The sequence below is a fragment of the Drosophila kikkawai genome, chromosome 3L (genome assembly GCF_030179895.1).
Source record: "Drosophila kikkawai strain 14028-0561.14 chromosome 3L, DkikHiC1v2, whole genome shotgun sequence".
In the NCBI taxonomy this organism is placed as follows: Eukaryota; Metazoa; Arthropoda; class Insecta; order Diptera; family Drosophilidae; genus Drosophila; species Drosophila kikkawai.
Window position 1 is genome coordinate 30,993,616 of NC_091730.1, and position 22,286 is coordinate 31,015,901.

At 37.9% G+C, this 22,286-nt stretch overlaps 2 protein-coding genes across 5 annotated transcripts in view; one reads left to right on the forward strand and one right to left on the reverse strand.

Moving 5' to 3' along the window:
- The window catches only part of Dbp80 (putative ATP-dependent RNA helicase Dbp80), a 170,741-nt gene that overhangs the window by 89,567 nt on the left and 58,888 nt on the right, over positions 1-22,286 (forward strand). The gene's annotated exons all lie outside the window — the stretch shown is intronic.
- On the reverse strand, positions 8,663-10,471 carry LOC138928651 (putative leucine-rich repeat-containing protein DDB_G0290503). Its single transcript, XM_070286017.1, has 2 exons — positions 8,867-10,471; positions 8,663-8,811 (listed from the first exon to the last, which is right to left on the reverse strand). The coding sequence occupies exons 1-2, from the start codon at positions 10,331-10,333 to the stop codon at positions 8,800-8,802; spliced, it is 1,479 nt and encodes a 492-aa protein (XP_070142118.1). The 5' UTR covers positions 10,334-10,471; the 3' UTR covers positions 8,663-8,799.

The window sequence follows — 22,286 nt, forward strand, 5'->3', positions numbered from 1 at the left end:
ACTATTCGAAAAAAAAGGCGACTAGCGACTAGCGGCCTAGCTGGGGAATTTCCACTGCCGAGGGGAAGAAGAAGAGACGAAGAGAACGCTGCAGTCGTACAGAAGTTTATTGCGCTGGCGAATCCAGCAGTTCCATGTTTCAATCGCAGAAGTTCGGACTCGAAAGTCAGCTCGGAGAAGTTCGGATTCGAAAGTCAGTAAAGATCGGGCTCGAAAGTCAACAGAGGTTCGGACTCAAGAGTCAGCAGAAAAGATTCTGACTCGAAAGTCAGCAGAGAGATTCTAACTACGATCTATTAAGGGGTTATATACAGTTGTACCGTGCAAAAATATGAAGTTTTGTCGATTTTTTTTTGACACCATAAAGAATATTTATTAAAAATGTTTTACCGACATTGTTTAGTACATCTTTCTGGGTACTTATTAAAATTTTTTTTATAAAAAAATATTAACTAATAAAAAAGTTATGGCCGAATTCAAATACCCTCTTTTTCCGATAGTGACTTGCGGTGGACATCATATCCCGAGAACGGTTCATCAGAAATCAAAAATTCAAAAACATTTCGTTAGTATATTGAATTGTCTAGTCCGTGAACGAAGGATTTGTAAAAATTTTGATTTAAAAAAAAAATGGCGACGATTTTAACAAAAAATGTCATTTTTAAGGGGTAAAATTTTCGGTTTTTATGCTCTAAAAAAGGAAGTTTTCAAAAAAATTGAAAATCCTTCGTTCACAGACTAGTTTTTGTGATAATAAATAAGTAGTCAAAATTTTGTGTCGATCGGATTACTAGTTTTTTAGTAATCGTGTCCACCGCAAAGGTAACTTCGAAAAAAAAAAACGATTCTGAGATAATCGCGTTTAAAGTTTCAAGTTTGTTCCGGCCGACGTGCAGGTCGTGCGCTATAAATAGCTACAACTTCGGTTCTAATGCTCCGATCGTTATGAATTTTTGTAAGAGTATTCTCAACAGTGTATACTTTAAGAATATGCAATAAAAAAAAAACGATTTTTTCGACTATCACAACTGTATATAACCCTTTAATAGGAACCTGAGTTCCTAAAAAGTGATTTCGCGGCTAACTACTGGGGAGGTTAACTCGACCCAATCGCAGTCGGCTGCTAAGTGAATTATCCAGGGCCGTAACCCGCTTTATATAGGCCCTGGCGAGGCTTCAGTGTGCCCAGAGTCTTATGCGGGATTTGCCTCCGTTCGGTCCAGTATGACCCAGGAAAGCCGAGTGTTCAGAAGATAGTTCCGGCATAGTACGCAGGATTTTGTGGGAGATTTTGAAAAATCTAGGAGGTAATAGAGAATTGGCGAGTTTCCAGATCTTCTCGGGGATAACGGAGGCACAAGTGATCCCTATTTTCACTCTGGGGCGTCGACTATACACTGATCTTCAACGTACTCGGATTTCCGGTCACTCATGTGCTTATTGGTCTGAATAAGCGGGGACTTTCAATTCGATTTTCCGTGGTTCCGGCACCAAATCCGGATCGATTGTGCCTCCAAATGGCCGTGGAGTTAGAGAGACCTTTTGGCGGGTGGATATTAGCAATTAAGAAAATTTATTGAAAACTGAGTAATCTAAAAGACTCAAGAATATTTAAAATGATTTTACAAAAATTAACTAAAAATCGTATACTACATATAAATAAATACATTTGTATCCTTTTAAGACTTTCCCAGGTACCATTTGTCAGCAGAGTATAGTCGCAGCTCCGATGCAGAGTAGCGCCTCTCGAACAAAAATAGGAAAAGTCATGATCGCAAAACCGCTTTAAACCATACGTATCCGACATGAAAAATAAAATTCAAAGTTGAAATTGTTTTCGGTGTAGGCGTCATAGAACAAAAAACAAAAAAAACTACACTGACAGGTACATTTATTAGCTCTGATGCCAATTAAAAAAAAGGGAAGTTTTTTTTGGGCTTCTACAGGTAAATCGCTACCTGCCAGGTGTCCATTATTTTCACCTTTTTTTTGGCTAAAGTGGTCTATAATTTCTGAAGCTGGGCAAAGCTGGCAATTACACTATAACTACGCACTGCGTGTATCTTTCCTGAATCAGAATCAGGTTTCATCGGCTTCGCAAAAAAAAGCGGTTTTCTGGAATTTTTTTTTGGCCAAAAGCCAATCGAAAATTTTTAAAGTAAGTTTTAGTTAGATGTAAAATACAAAATAAATTTTTTTTAATAAATCGAAAACAAAATGGCGGCTGTGCAGCATTTCTTCGTAGGCCCTTTTTTGTTGAAGGGGGTCCGTGACCGGATACCTAACGTCCTTAATTTTTGATCTAGAACAAAAAATCAAGTTTTGTTAGTTTCTATACATCAACAGCTATCGACAGACGTAGGATTTTTTTTCGATATATTGATTTTTTGCAAAATGGTGAGTGATTAAAAAAATATTTAATTTTCACGATTATTTCGTGAAAATTAATAACGTCACAAAATAGTTAATAAAAAAAGTAAGCAAAAAAAAATCCTACGTGTGTCGATAGACAACAAAGGTATTTTGAATATACTGTCAAAATTTCAGATCGATCGGTTAAGATTTGTTCGAGTTAGGTTTCCGGCCAACTCAAAAAACGTGGTTTTGAGAAAAACGCGTTTAAAGTTTTAAAATCGTATATATGTATATACATGTGAGGCATCGCCGCAGAATGGAAAATTTCGACACTTAGACACTTTTGCCGGACTCTATCTTTTGGTATGTTATTTTTAAGACCCTAAAGAATTGTTTAAGCGAAAAAACAAATTTTCGATTTTTTAAAAAAGTAACTCAGATGTCCCCCCTTAAACTTATGTTTTAAAAAATTTAAAAGACGAATTGGAGGGCGTCGCACATTATGCAGTACATATGGTATATAAATACTAAAACAATTACCAGACAAAAGCCATTTAAATTATTCGATTATTTTATTTGGTTCAGGAGTTAGGATTTTTGCATCGAAAAATGCGAAAAGGTGCTACTGTGCGATAGTGCACACAGTTAAGGCAGATGACAGAGTCATTTATTTATTTACACGTTATTTTACTTTCTTTTAAATTTAATCAAAACTAAATTTGTAAATGCCATGTATTAGATATCCAACTTATAAATACTTCCTGTTAGTTTTTCTATTAATTTGACCAGAATTAATCAATTCTGAATGATCCAATTGCAAACTGCAAAAGTTAACTAACTTCGGCGTGACATCTTTTCTTGTTTAAGATTATGTCCAATATGTCTAATTACCCGATGTCCACTAAGCTTGTCTTATGACTCGAATCAGAGAATAATACCTTTCGTTCCGCGTCTTTATTTGAGAATAGCGAGGGCTGGGAAGAAATATTGCTACAATGTGGAGATCCACAGAGGTTTAAAGTTCTACACTTTATACAAATTGTGGCATATCCACGAAGATTACAAGGATAAAGAATAAGGTATTTTGACAATTGGGGTCTTTCTACGGCTCGGCACACAAGTCTTGGGAAACATCAGCTTAGAAAGTCACACCCGCGAAATAACGAGACGCAAGAATTCAGAGAAAAAAAAGTAACAAAAAGAAATGATATATACAAGCCATACACAAGTGCCTATAAATTAAAATAATTAAATATTCAAAATAATTTAGTAATATTTCCACTACTATATAGCCATTAAGTCAGCTTCTTGTACTAAGTTATGGGTGCCTAATTTTTTTCTCATGCAGGTGCCCTAAGTTTGTTAATATGAAATTTTAAAAGTATATGATGCATATTTTCGATTTAAAAAACGTAAACTCCAAAATAGTTGTACTTTGTAGATAAAAACTAATTTTAAAGTCGGATTACGTCAACTGGAGTAGAAATTTGTTATTGCAACAACTTTGCACAATTTTCGTGCATATCTACGCAAATTCAAAATATTTTATTAGTTTTAGGACAACTCAGGAGAGTGGGGGATAGGTGAACCATGGGGATAGATGAACCATTGCAAATATTTCACCTTCTGTCAAGATTTTGTGAGCCATCTATATGTGTGTTGCTTACTTAGTCGATATCCTAACCTCACACCCACGCACAGTCGCGTCAAACGATTGTTGTCGTTTTTATCGCTAATCGAAGTTTGTATTCGCCGTTTGCAGCTTCATTTGTGACCTAACGTTTTCTTGGAAAAATTTTATCGTGCTTCGCCAGTGGCATTAAACTTCATAAAATTGTATTTTATCGTAAGTAGACGCAAATTATGATATTTCCACGAATAGCTCACGCAGTTTAAATAATTCATGTTTTCTTCAAATCACTTCTAATTGGCTAATGACTTGTGGGGATACATGAACCAGTACTTGTGGGGATACAGGAACCACCTTTCCAAATTTGATTTTCTAAATTTTCCATCGCAGGCTGCCAAAATGGTGAGAAAACTACAAACTAAATATCAAATCAGGTTTTGAAAAGAGTGGAGTTTTTTCCTTCAACCCACAAAAGTTTTCTGCATCTGACTTTCTTGGGAGTGATTACACTAACAGAGACATGAACACAGAAAACACTCACAATCAAAATTCTCAACAAATGGCAATCGTACAAGATGAAAATGTACTCCTGAACACTCCTGCGAGGAACAATAACTCAGTCGAGTCCGCAATGTCTCCCAATATTGACCTGGATGATGTTCCTTTGGCGATCAGAATGCGTGGGTTCTTTCCAGGAAAATCGCCAGAGGACTTACGAGGGTACCCAAAGGCTAAACCACGAAAACAGACGACTCGGGGAAGAAAACGAGGAAGGAGTATCATTGCTTCAGACTCACCGCAGAAAAATTGATCGCGGAAAAACACAATCAGATAACTCAAGAAACCCTTCGAAAAAAGAAAGAATAAAAACAAAAATAAGAATAAATAGCAATATTGTAATGTTTTAATTTATGCTGTAAAGGTGCAATGTTTATATTCGAACAGAAAGAAGGCATGCACAAAGAAAAAAATTACACTTTTTTATACAATTGTAGTTTTGTGTTATCCTGATAGGTGGTTCAACTATCCACTGTAGCAGCAATATTGACGACCGTTCTGCTTCAGATCACTCGCAAGACTGTTCTTTTTATTCTTCACTTCTCTTTTTGTGTATCCTGTATATCACAGATTATCTTAGTCTGTGTGTGTACATTTGCTTAGGGCTAAAAGTGTATGTATGTGTATAAATGCTTAGGGCTACTATAAAAGTGTATGTACAAACTTATGCTTAGGGCTACTATAAAAGTGTATGTACAAACTTATGCTTAGGGCTACTACAACTCGGCCGTCCTGACCGACAAGGATCTCCTGATCCTGGTTTAGTTTTGAGTTACATTATTTTCTTTTGGTTTTGCTTCTAGTATTATACACTTTGACTACCTTATCACTACAGTGACTATCCTTTTTACTCCAAACGTTTTTATTTTCTTTAACAATTTTTCTTTCATTTGTTTCTAAGTTAGTGTTTTTATTTGGCTTATTTACTATGTGGTTTTCTACTACTTCATTCGCCTCATCAAACATATCATTTGTATTCCTTTCAATAACTCGTTCATTTGTATTTTCATTTTCTTCCCTTTCATTAGTTTCTTCATTTTCCATTTCATTTGTATCCTCATCTTCAATTTCATTTGTATCTTCATCTTCAACTTCATTTGTATCCTCATCTTCAACTTCATTTGTATCTTCATCTTCAGCTTCATTTGTATCTTCATCTTCAACTTCATTTGTATCTTCATCTTCAACCTCATTTGTATCCTCATCTTCAACCTCATCTTCAACTTTCGACCAACCAAACCATGGCTTTATATTAGCTGCAGCCCAAACACCAGTGTATGGAATTCTAGATTGTTGAAATCCGTCGACATCTTTAACTACGTAGCGATCATTTCCTAGACATTTTACTACTTCAAAAGGTCCTTTAAACTTCGGGACAAGCTTCTTTGAAGCCCCCGTATGACAATCAAAATTTTTTACTACAACGTAGTCTCCCTGCTTATATAGTGTTGCCTTCAGCCGTTTGCTGTTTTTTGTTGATTCATTATAATTTTGTAATTGGGCTTCTCTTTCTTGGGCATTCTCCCTAATACTTTCAATTGTTCTTCCTTCCTTTTGTCCTTCCTGTAAATTTTCTCTAAGGCAGTCAACTAAACTCCCTCTCTGTCCGACTCCGAATAACATTACACTTGGATGTTGATTAATCATTCTATGAACTGTATTATTTATGGCAAACTCAATTTCCTCTAGAATCTTTTCAAAACCCCAATTCGGTTCTGAGCTTAACAATTTCGCAAGCATCGGGCCTATACTTCGATTTATCCGCTCTACCTGTCCATTAGCCTCGGGTGAACCTGTTGCTATTTGTGTATGAGTTATATTGCGATGCCTTAGAAAAGCTGAAAATTCTGAGGAGGTAAAACATGAACCTCGATCAGATACTATACTTTTGGGGATACTATATGATCTAAAATAGTTTCCCAACGCTGCAATCGCTTCAGTTGACTTTGTGGTTTTTGTAGAATATAATCTAACGAACTTTGTGCAGCTATCAACAATCACTAAAATATGTCTGGACTTCTTATCTTTTGTATTAACTGGTCCTAAATGATCAATATGTACCTGTTCAAACGGTTTTGTAGGTTTTTGAGTATTGTGTAAATAGCCTTCGTGCTTGCCTTTAGCTGTAAATACAATGCATTCTAAACAATTTTTGATATGCTGTCCTATCTTTTGCTTTAATTTAGGGAACCAGTAGGTCTTCAAAATAACTTCCAGAACTTTGTCGATACCAACGTGTCCAAGACCATTGTGGTATTTAAAAAGTACATGCGTTTCCATATCTTTTGGAACGTAAAACAATAAAGAATCATGATATTTCCTATAAATGATTCCATTTCGCATCTCATACAGTTTGTGTTCATTTCTTTCTAGTAAGTTCCTCAAGCTGACTATATTCTCATCTTTGTTTTGGCATATAATCAGATTTTCTTCAAACGAATTTGTATCTACTACCATAATGTTAGTGCATCTACTAAGAGCGTCCACGTGCTGCATTCTTGCTCCAGACCTGTGTTCTAGCCTATAATCATAGTTTTCTAGCTCTAGAGCCCAACGTGCTATTCTAGGATTTATCTCCTTTTTTGTTAACGTGAGTGTCAGAGAATTGCAATCTGTGACAATTTTAAAACTTTTTTCGTGCAAATATACTCTAAATCGTTTGAGCGAATAAATTATTGCCAACGTTTCCAACTCGAAACTGTGATACCTCGACTCAGCATCTGTCGTACGCTTAGAGAAATAAAATACCGGGTGAAAACGCCCATCCCTTTTCTTTTGCATTAATATCGACCCAAAACCAATCGAACTCGCATCGCAGTGCAGTTCGATTTCATCTGTTGGGCTGTACAAAGCAAGTATTGGTGAGTCTATCAATTTTTCTTTTAGAATTTCAAACGTCTTTAGCTCCAATTCCCCAAACCGAAAATTTTCCTTCTCTCTCGTAACATCGTATAAAGGCTTCGCCACAATTGAAAAGTCTTTGATAAACCTGCGAAAGTAGGAACAAAGTCCTAAAAAGCTTTGTACCTCACTAGTTTTTGTCGGGATTGGAAAATTTTTAACAGCGGATATGCCTTTACCATCAGCTTTGATGCCAAATCCATTAATTTTATACCCTAGATATTTAACTTCCGTTTGAAAAAACTCACACTTACTAAGCCTCAATTCTAAATTATTACTTACTAGTCTGTCAAACACCTCATTTAAAATTTTCAGATGGCTCTTTACGTCTTTCGTTGCTATCATTATGTCATCTAAGTAAACAATAACCTTTCCTTCTCTAATTAGGTCACTAAAGACTTTATTAATAAACCTCTGAAACGTAGATGGTGCGTTTTTCAGCCCAAAAGGCATTCTTAGAAACTCAAACTGGCCAAGAGGTGTCGTGAACGAAGTGAACTTCACCGATTCCTCTTGCATAAAAACATGGTAGAATCCATTCTTTAGGTCTAGCTTAGTGAACCATTTTTTATCTGTCATTTGATCTAAGAGGTCATCTATCAATGGAATGGGATAACTGTCCTTTGCTGTTAATTTATTTAATTTTCTAAAGTCAATACACATTCTAATTTCGCCAGATGCCTTCTTCACTAGTACAATTGGCGACACAAACTCAGACTCGCTTGGTCTAATATATCCCTTGGCAATATACTCATCCAAAATCTTTTGCAATTCATTTTTCTCAGCATACGAAAGGCGTCTGGGGCTACAGCTAAACGGTTTCACGTCATTGATCGTTATTTTCATTTCGCATTTTGTTTCTGGCATAGTTGGTCGAACAGCCCCGATATAACATTTGTGAAACATATTTTCGAAAAGAACTTTATCACATGCATTTAAATTTACCCCTACATTAACGTTTTCATTATTATTTTCATACTCAATCATGCAAATTTTTGCTAGAAAATCATCATCACTATCAAATCTAATCATGTCATTCGAGCTATTTATAATCATACTTTCGTTTGTACTTTCATTTGTTGAAGTAATCTCATCTTCATTCCAGACGATGTCAGCGCCACTCGCATTTAAAAAATCTCTACCCAAGATAACTTTTCTATTCATTGAATCGTTCTCAACAACTAGCTTTTCAAGTTTTATTCTTTTATTATAAATTGTAATGAAAACAAAAATTTTTCCAATGATAATTAATTTGCTGAAGTTTAAACCAAAATACGTGGCTGGTGGCGCTGACTTCAAAATAACGCTAGCCGGAACACAATTTTTCTTCATAAAGCTGATCGGGCTCCCTGAGTCTAAGAGGCATTCTATAAAAAAAGGTTCATTAAAACTACCCTCTATTTCCATACTTAAATATCTTACATAATCATCTCTGCGAGTGGCTGGGGACGACGTCTTCTTGTTTTCTTCACAGGCCGCAGCAAGGTGACCCATTTTTCCGCACACAAAACAGGCTCCAACTTCTCTTTTAGGTTTGCGGCAATCTGAGGCGATATGTCCCAAACAATTGCAATTGTAGCAGCGGAAAACTGGCTTCTCGATTTTTCCTGAATTATTAGTAGCCCCTCCAGATCTTGGAGCTACTAAATTAACATGCTGTAAGGCTGACAGCAGGGCATCCTTCTCCTGGAAACCCATCATGTTGGCGCTTGTGCGTATTTGACGATCGGGTATACCGTGGATGATGTAATCAATTAACTCGCACTCCGGCATTTCTAATCCATTTGACAGTGTTACTTTAGTATTAAAGTAAGAAGTGAACGATTCGTTTGTTTGCCATTTGCGTGCTTCGAGCTTCTTGCGCAGTGTAATGGCACTCTCTTTTGGTAGAAAAGCTTTCTCCATCGATGCCAATAGGGTATCAACCTTCTCATTTGCAAGCTCAGGCTTTGAGTACACCCAGGCTTGCGCATCACCTTTAACTTTGCTAAATATTAGCGACCGTAACTTATTCTCCGTTAATCCATACGTCATTTTTAATACGTTTATATGTGTGCGCCAAACACTAACATTTGTGTGGCCGTCGAAATCTGGCAACATTTCCTTTATGCTTTGAAAAGGAATTTCATCATCTTTTGTAACTTTGCACGATGTCTCTCTCTCGCTTACTCTCTCAGACGCTCTCAATAAATCGTTCTCCCTCCGCAGTAGCTCTCTCTCAAAATTCATCAGCTCCAATTCTCTGGCCATTAATTTTAATTTCTCCTTCTGGAAAGCATTTTCGATCGCCAATTTTTGTTGAATGTCGTTCAAAAAATACAATTGCTTTCCGTCCTTTGCATTCTCTTCATTGTCCTGCATTTCTTCAGATTTTTCTAGATTTTTCTGCACGTTTTTAGCTGCTCTTTTTAATTCTGCTTTCCCTTGTCCTTCGTTTACATCAGCTTCCTTATGCTCCTCATTTGGCTCGTCGTTTGCATCTTCCTCTGATTCTCCACCTTCATCGTAGTTTGCCATCTCATTTGATTCTTCTTCTCCGTCGTTTGCCATTTCATTTGGTTCTTCCCCTCGTTCGCTCATCGTCGCTTCGTTCGGTTCTTCCTCTCGTTCGTTTATGTCTGTTTCTGGAATATTCTGTGCATTCGCCTTTTCGTTTGATTTATTGTCTAATTCTGAAACATTCTCTGCATTCGCCGATTCGTTTAAATTTGGTTGTCTCTTTTTGTTGGAACATGTTTCGTTTGGCATACTCGGACATTTTCCGCGAAAATGCACTTCACTCAACCTTGCTGCCAACGTACTTTTACTGCCGTGAGTGGCCAAGTTAAGGGCCGAACACCAATTGCGCAGTTGGTTAATCGAAAAATCATTTGCGTTAACCGGATCCATTATAGAGTTAGTTTTTGATATAAAATCTTGCAGGAATGGCTTTTGGCACGAGGTTTTGTGCCCACTTCTGATATTGTTGCAGCAATAATGACGACCGTTCTGCTTCAGATCACTCGCAAGACTGTTCTTTTTATTCTTCACTTCTCTTTTTGTGTATCCTGTATATCACAGATTATCTTAGTCTGTGTGTGTACATTTGCTTAGGGCTAAAAGTGTATGTATGTGTATAAATGCTTAGGGCTACTATAAAAGTGTATGTACAAACTTATGCTTAGGGCTACTATAAAAGTGTATGTACAAACTTATGCTTAGGGCTACTACACCACATAGGGTGGTTCAGGTATCCCCACCCGTGGGGAGACAAAATTTTGGAAAGCAAATAAACTTTACAAAACAAAAGATAGTATTTTTGCATAATACTCAATATTCCAAGGAATGTGGGCTCTTTTAGATTTCTATATACGCAGACCCTTACGTCGAATAGTTCAGTCATAATAATGTTTATAAAAAAAAGTGGTTCACCTATCCCCACTCTCCCCTACATGTAAACCAACATATATTGTTATTTTTTATGCCCTTGCAGGGTATTACAATTTCAGTCAGAAGTTTGCAACGCAGCGAAGGAGACGTTTCCGACCCTATAAAGTATATATATTCTTGATCAGCATCAACAGCCGAGTCGATATAGCCATGTCCGTCTGTCCGTCTGTCCATCTGTCCGTTTCTACGCAAACTAGTCCCTCAGTTTTAAAGCTATCTGAATGAAACTTTGCATATAGTCTTCTATATACTCTCACTGCTATATATGTCGGAACGGGCCGGATCGGACGACTATATCATATAGCTGCCATACAAATGTTCGATAAATTTTTAACATTTTTGCACCATTTTTGAGATATGGTCTTTTTTTATTATTTCAGAATTTTGGTAAAAATTTTATGAAAATCGGACCCCTATATCTTATAGCTGCCATAGGAACGATCGGGAAATTAATAGGAAAAAAAATTATAACTTCGTTGTTTTTCAACGTATTTTACTTATTATTATAGAATTTTGGTATACATTAATGAAAATCGGACAACTATATCATATAGCTGCCATAGAAGCGATCCGTAGATGTAGAGAAAATGTAAAGCTGGGAATGTATAATTGTAACTGTCAAACTTTAAACATAATAAGTATAGGTAAAATGTTATGAAACTCTGTTTAGTGTCTGTTTTCGGCATTATAATTTATAATATAAATCTAAAAACCAATCTGCAAGGGTATACAAACTTCGGCGTACCGAAGTTAGCTTCCTTTCTTGTTTTTTATAAACTTGCTCCTGCTGTCTTTCTCTCCCCTGCTCTTATTCATTCTGCGTAGCTGCACTTTCAGTCTTGCTCTCTTTTAGAGTTTGGTACAGTGGTAAATCTTTAATTTGTTGTTTGTCTGCTTTCTAAAAACATGCAAAAAGGGTTTTAAAATAGATTCGATAACCGCATTATGACATTGACGCATTAATTAGAGACTTCATTAAAGATTTGACAGCGCTATAGCGTTTTACACAAGTGCGAGCAAGACGACTATATGGCACTCAAATGCATTAGAACAATGCATTAGCTACTTCATTGCCGCGAAAATCGATGGATCTACTTAAAATATACTCGATAACAAAATAGGGTTTTAATGAAGAAAATTGTAATTGAAAAATGTATTAGCCAGTTCATTAGAGCGCGAAAATCAAAGTGGTCTCGCAATGAGAATTTTAATTTTATATAATTTCGCTGGTTTTTAAACTGAAAAAATATTAGAAAATAAGGAAAAATATATGTTTTGCGGTGGCAAAAATTAATTTAAATATATTTTTTTTTGGTAATAATTAACAAAATTGCACGGATTATAGGTTAAAAACATAAATTGAAAGGTTTTTCGCAGTCATTTATGCGTGAATACTTCGACGTAGAATTCAGAAATTCATAATAATACGCCACAAATGGCGGCCATTTTTATTGTTTACATTTTTCGATCGGTGTGACCGTAGTCGTGGTACCAAAATAATCCAAGCGAAATTACACATATAGTTGTCTCTTTCAAGGTTCTAATGAAGTAGCTTATTAATGAAAACTGCATTACAATGTCATAGCCCCATAACCGGATTTGTCTAGTGAGTAACCGTTCCCCCGGTGCTATTCAATTTGTCCCCTGGCGGGTCTCAAATATCGACCCCACAGACTCCCGTTGTTTTAACCGCCCTGGGTTTTAGGCATGGACCACCGGCCGAAATCAGCATGGTAGAAAGTTAGTCTACCTACGAAACAGCTCTCGCAAAACCAGAGCCCATAATTTAAAAATAAAGGTGCAACATTTTTAATTTTGTTATGCCAAGGATGTTTTATCTTTTAAAATACATGAACCGATATCTCTGACCAATTCTGGCCAAAGAATGTTGTTGTCAAAGAGAAAAGGAGGCCTGTAGGAATAAGTCTCCCCAAGCCTGATCATACCACTGCATCCTCCTCCCAAAAAATTAATCAACTCCCTCTGGATTTCCAAACAAATTGAAAGAGGCTTACTTTGTAAGCTTCCTTAATTGTATTTAGATAGTCTTTCGTTCGCTTCCCAGGTTATGATGTTAAAAGAAACAAATTGCCTAAACTTTCGATTTATTGGAATCATCTTTCTTTGTAGTTCTTGGTGATTTTGAAAAGTGTATTAAGGTGTTATATACCTTTTTGAGCGGAAAAATTGAGGGAACTTTCGATTTTTTTTCAGGTGTGTAGCAATTATTTTATGACACTGAAGTTATTATTTATTGATAGTACATGTTTTTATCGAAACAACAAGCGTTTGTTCTTAAAAAAATATAAATAATTTACGAAGTTATGGCAATTCTCTCGGAACCCTTTTTGTTATATAGCGGCTTGCGGTGATCACGATGGAAGTCCAGCAGGTCAACAGAAATAAAAAAACCAACAAATTTTTATTAGTATTGTATTATTTCCAGTTCGTGAACGATTATTTTCAAGAATATTTGGTTTTTTCTGCATACAGTAACGATTTTTCCAAAAAGTTGATTTTTCGAGTTCTAAAAATTTTATCAAAAAATTCTGATCTGCAAAATCAAATTTGGCACATAGAAACTGAATCGTTTACGAACTCGGCACAATCATTACGAATAATTAAAAAAAAAAAAAAAATGAAGACGATCGATCAAATAGTTCTTGTGCAATCGCGGTCACAGCAAAGGCGACTTTGAGATAATCGCATTCAAAGTTTTACGTTGAGTATATGCAGCCGTGACGAACCGCGGTCAAAACGCTGTTTTCCTATCGAACTATTATTCGAATCTCTATGAAAAGTTGCGAAAATGTTCTCTAGGGGATATACTTTAGGATTCAGCAAAAAATTGTTTTTCGTTTTTTTAAAAAAAAAAAAAAGGTATATAACCCCTTAACATCCCAAGCCTATCTGCTCCGCAGATAATTCCACAAATACACGACAGAATACTTGGCTGTGTTCTTAGGTATTGTACCGACGCCCTGTGCCATCCCCTTCTGAAATTGTACCTTATCCCTAGAAACCTCCCACTTTCCCCTTATAAAGAAGGAATCATTTGTTATTCCTCTCCACAAAAAAGTTAGCAACTATAGAGGTATCTCTAAGTTGTTTGATATGCCAAAACTTTTCGAAAATGTCGGAAATCATTTGTAGCACCTGTGTGGATCAATTATTTTTCTATGTCATGATTTTATTAGGCGAAGATAAACAACTTATCTTTTGAAGCTCCCTTCCCCTATTATAAGGGCTTTGATAATAACTTTCCGACAGATGTAATCTATACTGATTTCTGTATAGCAATCGATTTTGTTCACCATTCTCTTGTTGTTTGGAATGCCGATTTAAAGGGATTTCCATTTGATTTTCTTAGATGGATCTGAAGTTATCTGAATGGCAGGACGCAAAAGGTCGGCTTTAAAAATAGTTTATCTGGTGATTCCAAGGTTACCTCCCGATAGGGATCCATTTGGGTCCCTTTTATTTTAGATTATTTATTAAAGACCTGCCTTAAGTTATGACTATTTGCTTAATGTTAACTGTTCACACATGAACATGTAAATAGATAAGATGCATCTGTTAAGCATTAAATCTCTGCCGCAGTGCACTGTACTGGTCTACCTTTAAGTACAACCGCCACTTGGGCCTGTGTAATACAAGCAACCCGAAATATGACCTCCTGTGAGCGGTCTGGGTTTTTTCAAGATATGTGCTATCGGGTTGACTGTGTGCACCCTTATCGCACTTAGAATATTTCTCACGATCGGGAACTGTCCGATACGTGGGTCTAAAAGTAGCTATATAAGCTAAGATTTGAATAAAATAAAATCAGTTTGAAATATTAACTCAACAAATGAAGACGTGTTCTTATTTGGGCGCTAATCATTTTGGTCAATCGAGCATTCGAAGCATTTTTACTTCGATAACTCTGCAGTTTCCCCCTCTATGGTAAGGGACTCAGAGAAAGGCCAGCTCCTTTAAGCAAAACAATGTTACACTTGCAGCTAAAGGTAGCAAATTTTTTTTTTTTTTTTTTTTTTTTTTTTTTTTTTTTTTTTTGTAGGCTTTGCTTTATTTATTGAATCTTCTCATTTATGAGACTAACAATAAGTGTATCAAATCTTACAGTACTACCTAACTAGCAGTCATGAGACTGGTACAGAGTAAATGGCCCTGACTAATTATGGCTGGGTTGGATGGTCGTTACATAGTAGGCGGCTTCTTCTGGAAACTCGTATTAAGTCCCTTGCTAAAGGATTTGGATGGGTGGAGAGTTTTTCCTTGTAGGACGCTTTTTGTTTTTCTATTTCGTTCTTAACTGCAGGAATGCCGAGATCCCTGTGGATGTGATCGTTGCGAATATACCATGGTGCCCCAGTGATAGTTCTCAGGATTTTTGATTGGGCGCGCTGTATGATGTCTAGATTGGTACTGCACGCGTTCCCCCAGAGCTGGGAGCCATACGTCCATATTGGCTTTAGTGTGGAGTTGTAGAGCAGGACCTTGTAGTCCAGACACAGGGGCGATCGGGAGTTTATGAGCCAGTGGAGGCTGCTGGCTTTTAGTTTTAGATGAAGTTTCTTGCATTCAATGTGTCTTCGCCATGTTAGGCGTCTGTCCAGGTGGACGCCCAGGTACGTTACCACGTTGACTTCGGGGATCAGTGTGCTGTTCAGGTAGAGCGGGGTGCATGTTTGTCTGTTGAGAGTGAACGTTATGTGCTTACACTTTTGTTCATTTATTTTGATACGCCAGTCAGATAGCCACTTCTCGACTACCTTGCGGTGGTTGGCGAGCTGGGCTGTTGCACGGACTGGGCATCTGGAACGGCTGAGGATCGCAGTGTCATCAGCGAAAGTGGATAATGTTAGCTGGTCGCTTGTGGGGATATCCGCTATGTATAGAACAAATAGGGTAGGCCCAAGTGTGCTTCCTTGTGGGACTCCAGCTTCGATTGAATAGGTGCCGGATGTTGTTGCGTTGCACCTCACTGCGAAGACTCTGTTGTAGAGATATGACTCAAGTAATTTGTGTGTGTATACCGGCAAAAGTGTTTTTATTTTGTGCATGAGGCCGTTGAGCCAGACGCGGTCGAATGCTTGAGAAACGTCGAGAAATATCGCGCTGCAATATTCTCGATGCTCGAAAGCTGTGCGAATTTCTGATGTAATTCTGTTAACTTGCTCGATAGTTCCATGTTTTTCTCTGAAGCCAAATTGATGAGCTGGGATGATGTTGTGAGCTCTCAGATAAGGAATTATGCGCTTTAGTCGGCATTTTTCGGTAAGATGACGGAATCGTGTGGTCTTTTCCGGGCTTTGGTATCATTATAATTATAGATTTTTTCTATTTAGTTGGGTAATGGCCGAGACTTATGATCCCATTGAAGATTTTACAGATGACCTCAATAGCACAATTCGAAAGTTCAATTATCATTTTTTGAGTTATTAGGTCATCGCCGGGAGCCTTCTTCGGCTTCAGTTCCCTGATGACCTTCGTGATCTCGTTCGGACGAAATGCTGTTGGAGTAGATTCCGTTTCAGTTTGGTTTTGCGGTTTTGTTCAAATGGATGTGCAGCCGGGTTCGGCTGGAAAACGCCCTGGAGATGTGAGGCAAAAGTTTCGGCTCTGTCTTTGTCGCTGCGGGCCCAACAACCAGATGATTTTCTAATCGGGGTAATGGTTTCAGTCGGAGAGCTTAAGTTTGGGTGAGCTCTCCATAAGGGATGCTTTGTGCTGGTTGGTGAAAGTTTCTCAATATATTTTAATTGTTTATTTTCGGCATCTTGCTTCAGGGCCCGGCTTAGTTTGCGTGTGGCTACATTTAGACGTTGCTTTGAGTATGGCGATCTATTGTTTTGCCACGCCCGTCGCAGACGCCTCTTTTCTTGGATAAGCTGTTCAATCTGCTGGTTCGTTTTGAATTTGATTTTTTGCACATCCTTCTGTTGTGGTGTTGATATCCTGGCTGCAGTCACAAGTACCTCTTCCAGAGCGGAGTTGGTGGAGTCGATGTCGGCTTCAGTATTGAGCTGGGGGGCTAGCTCTATGTGGGAACTCACATACTTTTTGTATTTCATCCAATTTGTTCTGTGCGACGTCAACCTGTGAGAGCGATCCGTAGTTTCTGGGCTTTGAAGGAGGGTTATCAACAGCGGCGAGTGATCTGAAGAAAGGTCCGGAAGGGCCTTGGCTTTTATTAGATTGCGTGGGATGTTTTTTGTCACCGCAAAGTCGATTAGATCAGGTATCCTTCTGGGGTCTGCTGGCCAATAGGTGGGGCTACCAGGGGAAACGTAGTCCAGTTTATTTCTCACATTGATGAGAGCGTTATACAGTTGTCTTCCCTTGGGGGTCACGAGGCGGGATCCCCAATGCGTGTGCTTGGCGTTGTACTCTCCTGCAGCTATGAAACGATCTCCAAGTGAGTTGTAAAAGTCCATGAATTGGCCTTCAGAGATTGTAAAGCGAGGTGGGCAGTAGACAGCAGCAATGCAAAGGTTGCCGTTACCTGACTGCACTTTAATGGACGTAGCTTACAAGTAATTTGTTGCAAACCTTTGGTGGAAGTGGTGTTTGATGCGTTCTCTGATAAGGATGCCGGTCCCGCCGTGGGCTTTACCATCTGGATGATCTGTGCGGTGGAAGGTATAACCTCTTATATGAAAGTTGTATCTGCTTGTGAGGTGCGTTTCAACCAGTAGCATGGCGTCGATGTGATTTTCGTTTAGAAATTGTGTTAGTTCAAGTTTATTCCGTGAGACGCCGTTGGCATTCCACGTGGATATACGTAGATTGGACATTGATTATTTTGACTGTTGTGCTACAAGCAACTGTATCACCATATTCTGATTCTGGACAAGCGTTTGCATGGTCGTTTTCATAAATGACATGAGTTCCATCATACTTTGCTGCATGGTCACCATCATGGATTCCAGGTTGTTTTGTGACTGCCCTGGGGCCTGCTGAGCGTTTACCGAGTTTGAGGGGGGAGGATTTTGCATACCTGTTCGTAGAGCTTCAGCGTAGGAGATGACCGTGGGGGCACTTAGCGGATCAAAAGAGGATCTGGCTGCTTTGGCAAAAAATACATCTGGAGTAGTTTTTGAATTATAATACACATTTTGTGTATTTTGTTGGCGTGTAGCTGTTGCTCGTCGCATGCGACTCTTCAGCTCCTTGTAGACCACGCAGCCTCTGTAGTTAGCTGTGTGATTTCCTCCACAGTTTCCGCATTTTTTCTTGTTTGGGTCTTCTTTGTTCGCAGGGCAGTGTGCGGAGTTGTGGAAGTCTCCACAGACTACGCAGACTGACCGAAGGGTGCAATATGTCATTGTATGTCCATACTCCTGGCAATTTGTGCATTGCACAGGACCGTTGCGTTTGTGCGGTTCTTCCACGGTGATTCTTCGATGCAATAGGAACTGCAACCTGTAGATCGGGTGAACTTCATTCTTCTTCATGGTTTTACTTTCTGGCTCCAGTTCGACTTTGAAAAGTGGTTGCGGCTTTTTGTTTTTATTTATAATGTTGCTGACATTCTTGGCAAGGAAACCCTTGCCTTTCAGGGCTTCCACTATCTCAGAGGGCGCGACGTCTGGTTCAATTCCTTTTAACACGACTTGCAGTCCCTTGCTGCTTTTAAGTTGGTAGGTGTAAAAATTCTTTTTGGATTCTTCCAGGTATTTAGACACAGCCCGGAAGTGTTCTTCTGTTTTGGTTTGAATTTTTGTTTCGCAAATGTTCCCTTTAATAAGCGGAACAACATGAAAGTTTCCGTCCCCGACCACCGCAACAATTTTGTTGACCAGGGCGTTTGAGTTTTTCTCCCTAATATAAATGGGTGGGGGCTTTGGCTGTTTTTGAGTCTCCTGCTCCGGCTCTGCTTGGTTATTCTCATCAGCCGCTAGCGGAGAAAATTTGTTGGTGTTGTTCGGGTCGTAGCTTTTGGTGACACGGTTGATCTTGGGCTTGTTACCAACCGTGTTATGTGGGCTAAGCTTACGCTTAATTTGGATGTAGCGATCCATGCCAGTCTGTATGGCCGGAACCGCTTGTTGCTTTTCGGAGTTCACGATTTTTGTTACCATTGAATTTGGCGATGCGGCCGTTGGTACCGATTTCGCAATATTGGTAGTTGGTTTAGTTGTTGCTGTTGCTTTTTCTACGTTTGCAGAAATTGCAGATCTGCTTGTTGTTGGTGCGTCTTCCATAGAAGCCGGTGGTGGTGGGGTTTGGCATTGGGAGCTCCAAAATGTAGGAGCTGGAATGAGTAGGGCGGGTGAGCAAGAGCGCGCTCTTGTGCCGTCGCACAGTAGCGCCTCTCGAACAATTAGCGTTGCAAAAATCGAAAAAGTCATGTTCGCAAAAACGATTTTAACCATACTTATTCGACAGAAAATTTTCCAAGGATTCAGAATCAGCAATAAAATCTATTTTAAGATTTTTTTTGTAGAAGATATGAGCATTCAAAGTTGAACTTTCATTCGTTTTTTGCATCATACCAAAAAAACTGGTAAAATGGTCGATCTTCAGGTATTATTACACAAAAACCATAAAACCAACGGTCATGGTTTTTACTTTAAATGATAGATACATTCATAAACTGTTAATTAACCCAACAAAAACGGCACTTTGGTTTGGGCTTGTACAGGTAAATCGCTACCTGCCAGGTGTCCATTTTTTTCACCTTTTTCTGCCTAAAGTAGTCTATAACTTCTGAAGCCGATGAAAGCCACCGACTACACTATGTCTACAAGTTACGTCGATCTTTCCTGGACCAGAATTAACTTTCATCGGCTGCGTCGAGCTGCGTCTGCGAAAATGCAACGACATAAACCAAAGCTACTCTTGGTGAAATATACCAAAATACCGACACAATTTCGTACATTCCAAGAAATATACTAACTGTAGCGCGTGGCGGTTACACTTTGAAATAAAAAAAAAAAATTTTTTTCAGTTTTCAAATTATTTTTATTTGAGCAAATACATAAAAATAAACATAAAAAATTAAATAAAAAATATTTTTTAAAAATTGTTTTCATTGAAAAAAAATTATTTTTTCACTTTGATCCCCTTTAAAAACGCGTATTTGTGAGCGTGGTACTTTATGCAGTACATATATACATTTTATAACAATTACCTGTCCAATGCCGTTTAAATTATTCGATTACCTTATTTGGTTCAAAAGATATGATTTTTGCAACGCTAAATGAGAAAAGGCGCTACTGTGCGTCGGCGGTTAGTAGAGCCGGGTTGGGCTTTGTAGACGTTTTTTCTGCTTCGTTATCGCGAGTTGAGAAATAAGAGAAAACACCGTTTCTATGGTTTACAGAGGTTCTACGCTCATTCTTTTGATCGCCGCTCATTATTTTGAGCTTGTTACGCGTGGCACCATATAAATGAAATTTGCAGCTCAAAAACACGTCTCACGCACTAGTATCCGTATGTCATACGCACTGTTGGGCTTGGCCTAACTGACAGTACGTAGTTTAGAGTTCCGAATTTACTTTTTTACCATGAAACACTACAAGAATGAACCCGGCGTAGCGGTTGTCCGTAGGCACGTCTGCACTCGATGAAGGTCGAATGCGAAATAAGTTACTCTTGTTTCTCCCTCAATGGTAAGGAACATAGTATAAAATAAAAGCAAAAGGATAAAAAAGAGTCCTTATTGTTTAAAACATTTTTCCAATAAAAAAAAATATTGGTAAAAAAAAAAAACAAACAATTGTGGTCGAGAAATCGGCAAAATAAAAATAAATAATTATCAAAAATATTTATTGTGAGCGTTTTTTCGAGGCCTGAAACATCGAAAAGTCGCGGTAGTGACAAAAAATTTAAAAAAAATAATAAATGAATATAAAAACCCTATCGTGACAAAAAATAAACCGACTCCTTCAAGTGAAGTGAAGTGCAAAATCAAACATACAGACTCCTCCAAAAGTGCCAAAGAACAAAAAAAAAATTAAAAAACAAAGACACCTCCAAGAAGAAAAAACAACACAAAAATCAAAAACAACAAGCCGAAACCAGACGTATAGAAGGAAGGAGGACCGCAACGAAAACAACAACATCAACATTAAAGACGACAACGACAGCAGCAACAACAGTAGCAGCGATTACAAATAAATCTGCAACAACAACTACAGCGGCAGCGACGACCGAGGACAAGGAGCAGCTAAGTCTAATTACAAAATTTTTTTTAATATCTATATATACACAGATACATATAAGTATATACATAGAAGTTAAAGAATTAGGAGAAACCCTATTATTAAAAAAAAAAAAAAATAATAATAATAATTAGATATATATATATTTTTCTTGAACGCAAAAAAAAATAACAATGTTGATGATGTCAGGTTTTAAGGCGATAAAAGAAAAAATTGAGGAAGTGTTTAAAAAGGCAGAAAAGGAGGCAGAGAAAAAAACAGAACAAAAAAAGATAGATCTAGCACTAGAGCAACTAGAGAATTATTTACTCTTCTTGCAATTCAGGAGGATAAGGTAAAAACGTTTGACATTAGGATCAAAAAAATTAATGTTTATTGGCATAGACTGATTAATTTAAAATAAGTCACCCATATTGATGTCACCGATAGGGCATATGATACTAGATTCAATGAAATCGAATTCGACATCGCAACATTAATAAGCGATATGAATATGAAAACCCAGGAAGTTGTGCCGAGAAAAGTAGATATGGCAAATCACAAAATTGATGATTTGCCAACATTACCAAAAATACAGGTCCCAACGTTCTTTGGAGATTGGGACTATTTTATGAGCTCTTCAATGAGCTCATTCATTTAAGGGAGGATTTAAGTCCGACCTTAAAATTTAATTACCTCAAGATCTCAGTAAAGGGAGAAGCCAGAAATGTGGTTTCTCACTTGTTATTGGGGTCTGGGGATAATTATGAAGCCGCTTGAGAAAGTGAATCTCGACTCAACAAGGCAATTAAGGATGTTTATTGACTCTATTCACATGATAAAATTAAAGGCACAAGTTTCCGATGAGGTTGATTTAATCTTTGCACAAATAATTTTAAAGAAATTTAATAAAGAGGCTCTGCAGCTTTATGAAAGCCATACAAAGAAACCAAAGAAAATTCAATTATTATCCGATGTTGGAGGGGGGCGGCTTTAAGCTGAAATGCACTCGAAATAAGAACACGTAGAACTTTCGGGTTTTTACGCGACGTGCGTCAGATGTCTTTATTAAATCGTAGGTAAATCGGTACTAAATATACAAAGGAAACTAATGCTGGGGAGAGCGGATTGGAAGCTTTAGGACTGGAAGTCCGGAGCAAGAGGGAGAGACAAGGAGAGCGTACGGGATCACACTGCCTCCCGAAATGGAGCGCCTTTCTGGCGTGAACATCCGATGTAATTGAATTCTTAGAGCAGCGATT